At 40.0% G+C, this 2,880-nt stretch overlaps 2 protein-coding genes across 2 annotated transcripts in view; one reads left to right on the top strand and one right to left on the bottom strand.

Moving 5' to 3' along the window:
- Positions 1 to 2,053, bottom strand: part of LOC116689960 (uncharacterized) — a 7,807-nt gene extending 5,754 nt beyond the window's left edge. The window contains exon 1 of the mRNA XM_032516704.1: positions 1,860 to 2,053. Within this exon, the coding sequence (XP_032372595.1) occupies positions 1,860 to 1,911 (52 nt within the window). The 5' untranslated portion in view covers positions 1,912 to 2,053. The remainder of the gene's footprint in view (positions 1 to 1,859) is intronic.
- Positions 1,087 to 2,880, top strand: part of LOC116689924 (probable E3 ubiquitin-protein ligase HERC1) — a 345,193-nt gene continuing 343,399 nt past the window's right edge. The window contains exon 1 of the mRNA XM_032516624.1: positions 1,087 to 1,201. Coding sequence (XP_032372515.1) covers positions 1,154 to 1,201 — 48 coding nt within the window. The 5' untranslated portion in view covers positions 1,087 to 1,153. The remainder of the gene's footprint in view (positions 1,202 to 2,880) is intronic.

Below are 2,880 nucleotides of genomic sequence, written 5' to 3'. Positions count from 1 at the left end.
CAAAAACAAAATGTGCCCACCTGCACCACGAAGCATACATAAACAGTGTTCCAGCTTTCCAGCCAATAACTGAAAAAAAGGATTTGGGGTTGGGGGTTGGTGCACGGAAGGGGGAGGGGACGGGATGAGGAGGAGGGAGCAAGGAGGTAGCCTCTCCTCTCTAAGCGGAGCTTTTATGGCGCCATTTTGATGCTAATAAGTCATCACCTTCCATTAGCATTCTGGCATTCATTTTGGTGCCACATTGACAGAGTTTAACTTTACATCTGAATCGTTTAAAGACTCTATTTGTTCATTTCTAAAGTAACATTACAATGTAGAAAAGGCTCCATTACCTTATACCTCACGTTATGGCTAACGATTGTATCATAACCCCGCAACTTACTGTCGTAGAGTAAAGGAATTACCGTATAGCACAGGGTAAGCTTGCAGACATTTTGGACTTACATTAGCTGTTTAGGTTTATTAGTAATGTTAACTATCATTTTAGTTAGCAATAATTAGCCTGTGCCTATGTTATCTCCTCACATATACCTACGTTCTCTGTCGCTACAAGTTGGGAATGATTGAGATTTCTCTTGACACAGGTACCAGAAGACACGTTGCACACGTAAGGGGCGGCTGTGGCCAAACATGGCCTGCCAATCGGAAGGTTGGTGGTTCGATCCCTTGCCCTGCAGTCCCATGTCGAAGTGTCCTTGGGCAAGACACTGAACCCCGAGTTGCCCCTGGTGCTGCCCATCGGAGTGTAAATGTGTATGAGTGTATATCTGATGAGCAGGTGGCACCTTGTACGGCAGCCTCGGCCACAGTGTATGAATGTGTGTGAATGGTGAATGTATCCTGTATGATGTAAAAGCACTTTGAGTAGTTGTTAAGACTAGAAAAGCGCTATATAAATACAGCACATCTACTCGTCAAGCTCAGTTGGAGTCTGCGCAGTAACGCTCAGCACTCACCGGAAAAGAGCTTCTAATTTCCTTCTTTAGCTAACTGTCTATGCTAATATCCAGAGCAACAGGATCTGTTAGTCCATTTCTTTAACTATCTATGGGAAGGAGGGGTGTTTTGTTTGAAAATACTTCTTACGTCAACAAGAAGTGACGTCATCCTACATCGCTTAGCGCACCTTTAACCTAAAATGTAGGGGGTCATGTTATATTCTGCAAACCCAGGAACCAACACTGTTAACGTCACTGAGGTAAGATATTGGGGAATTTACAATGTGCATAATATGCTCTAACTTTGGATGAGGCTTAGCTAACTAGCTGGAAAGTGCCAGTGGGAACATGAGAGCAATGGTCCCAAGGGAAAGTAAGTTAAGTAAAAGTTCTTTGGTTTTTGGCAAACGTGTGTGTAAAATATTAGTTACTTATAGTAGCTAAAAAGTTGATTTCTTTGCATACTTAACGTTAGCTCTAAACGGCTCAGCATACAACTGAAACAAAAAATATTTACTGCAACACAAGTTTGTATTTATTTTAATGTTTTTGAGTACCGTTAACTCATTTTAGCTAATACCAATACGTTCGGCTAAACAGGTTACGTTTAACTGAACGTACTCATTCGCGTTTTACTTAATGTAACTCTAAAAAACTAACATGAGTTGGAAAGAGTCGGATACGTAGCTAACGTTAGCTAACAGGTTTAATAACATCCCCTAAAATACGACGAACAGTATGCAACGGAACTTGGACAGTTAGCTAACGTTAACGTAGAAAACGTTGACATTAATTAGGTTAGTGGGCGTCTTCTTTGGCTTCGAATTGCTGTAGTCTCAATTTTGGTCATCTGGAAATCAAACGACCAACTGCATTATTATATTAGCTAGCTAACTGTAACAGCATTAACTTTCTTACCTTGGAAAATGACTAAGGCAAGCAAATAGACGAACGGCAGGCTACTTCCCATTGCGATGGCGATGCCAGGCACAGATAGTTTGGGGTCTCCCGTGGCAATTCAGCCTCCAACAGTAACAAGTGCAAGTGGGCGGTAACAAAAGTTCATGCAACCTCCCTCTATGCATCCATCACTAGGACAAAGGAATGGAGGATCCATGCATTCCTCTCTCCTCATAAATCTTCATTGCGAATTTACTTTAACATGTTTTGTTAATGTCTAGGAATCAAATCAATTGCTTGATATTAAGGATGACTGGTTGTTTTGAAAGGCTCTTGCCCATTGTTATTTATGCTCTCAACCTTTAACAGTAGGTGGTCATTAGGCCTTTTTGATCTGAAAAAAGAAATTCCTGTGGGCCACTGTTTATGCTGTGCTTATTTGTTTGCTGTTTTGCATATTCTGTACTCTTTTTTTTAAAATATACAAAACTCATAGACACACCTTGTTTACCACAATGGAAGGCAACAAATGTGTTTACAACCAGTGGGCTGCAACTCCATGGACTACCAATTAGATTTAAAGAACATAAATCTGTTATAAGGAGAAAACAGTGTTCCAAGTTGAATAGGATCGCCCACTCGTTACTGTGAGGAATGGGACAGCTTTTGGGGCCTGCATGGTCACATGATGTTTTTCTCTATCATGATGCAGCAAAGAGTATGTGAAAGGCCTTGATCAAAATAAACAACTTCTTTATCAACATTTATTTTTATAACAGTAATATTAAACACATTACATTTAATATTTAAATTATGTTGTGTTTTCCTCGGGTCAAATTTGACCCGTTAGCAAAGTTTTTTTTTTACAAAAGAAATATGGGTTTCTTTCAACTAAATTGCCTGAAAATAATTGTTTAAATGATTTCAAAACAGCATCCTGAATGATCTTTGACATAAACCAGTCTGTGATCCTGTTTTGTGAAATCTTTAGACAGGATTGCGGGGTGGTCAGCTGCAGGCAAATAAGCACTAAACACTG

The sequence above is a fragment of the Etheostoma spectabile genome, chromosome 5, assembly GCF_008692095.1.
Source record: "Etheostoma spectabile isolate EspeVRDwgs_2016 chromosome 5, UIUC_Espe_1.0, whole genome shotgun sequence".
Classification (NCBI taxonomy): Eukaryota; Metazoa; Chordata; class Actinopteri; order Perciformes; family Percidae; genus Etheostoma; species Etheostoma spectabile.
This window is presented reverse-complemented; position numbering and strand designations above follow the sequence as displayed.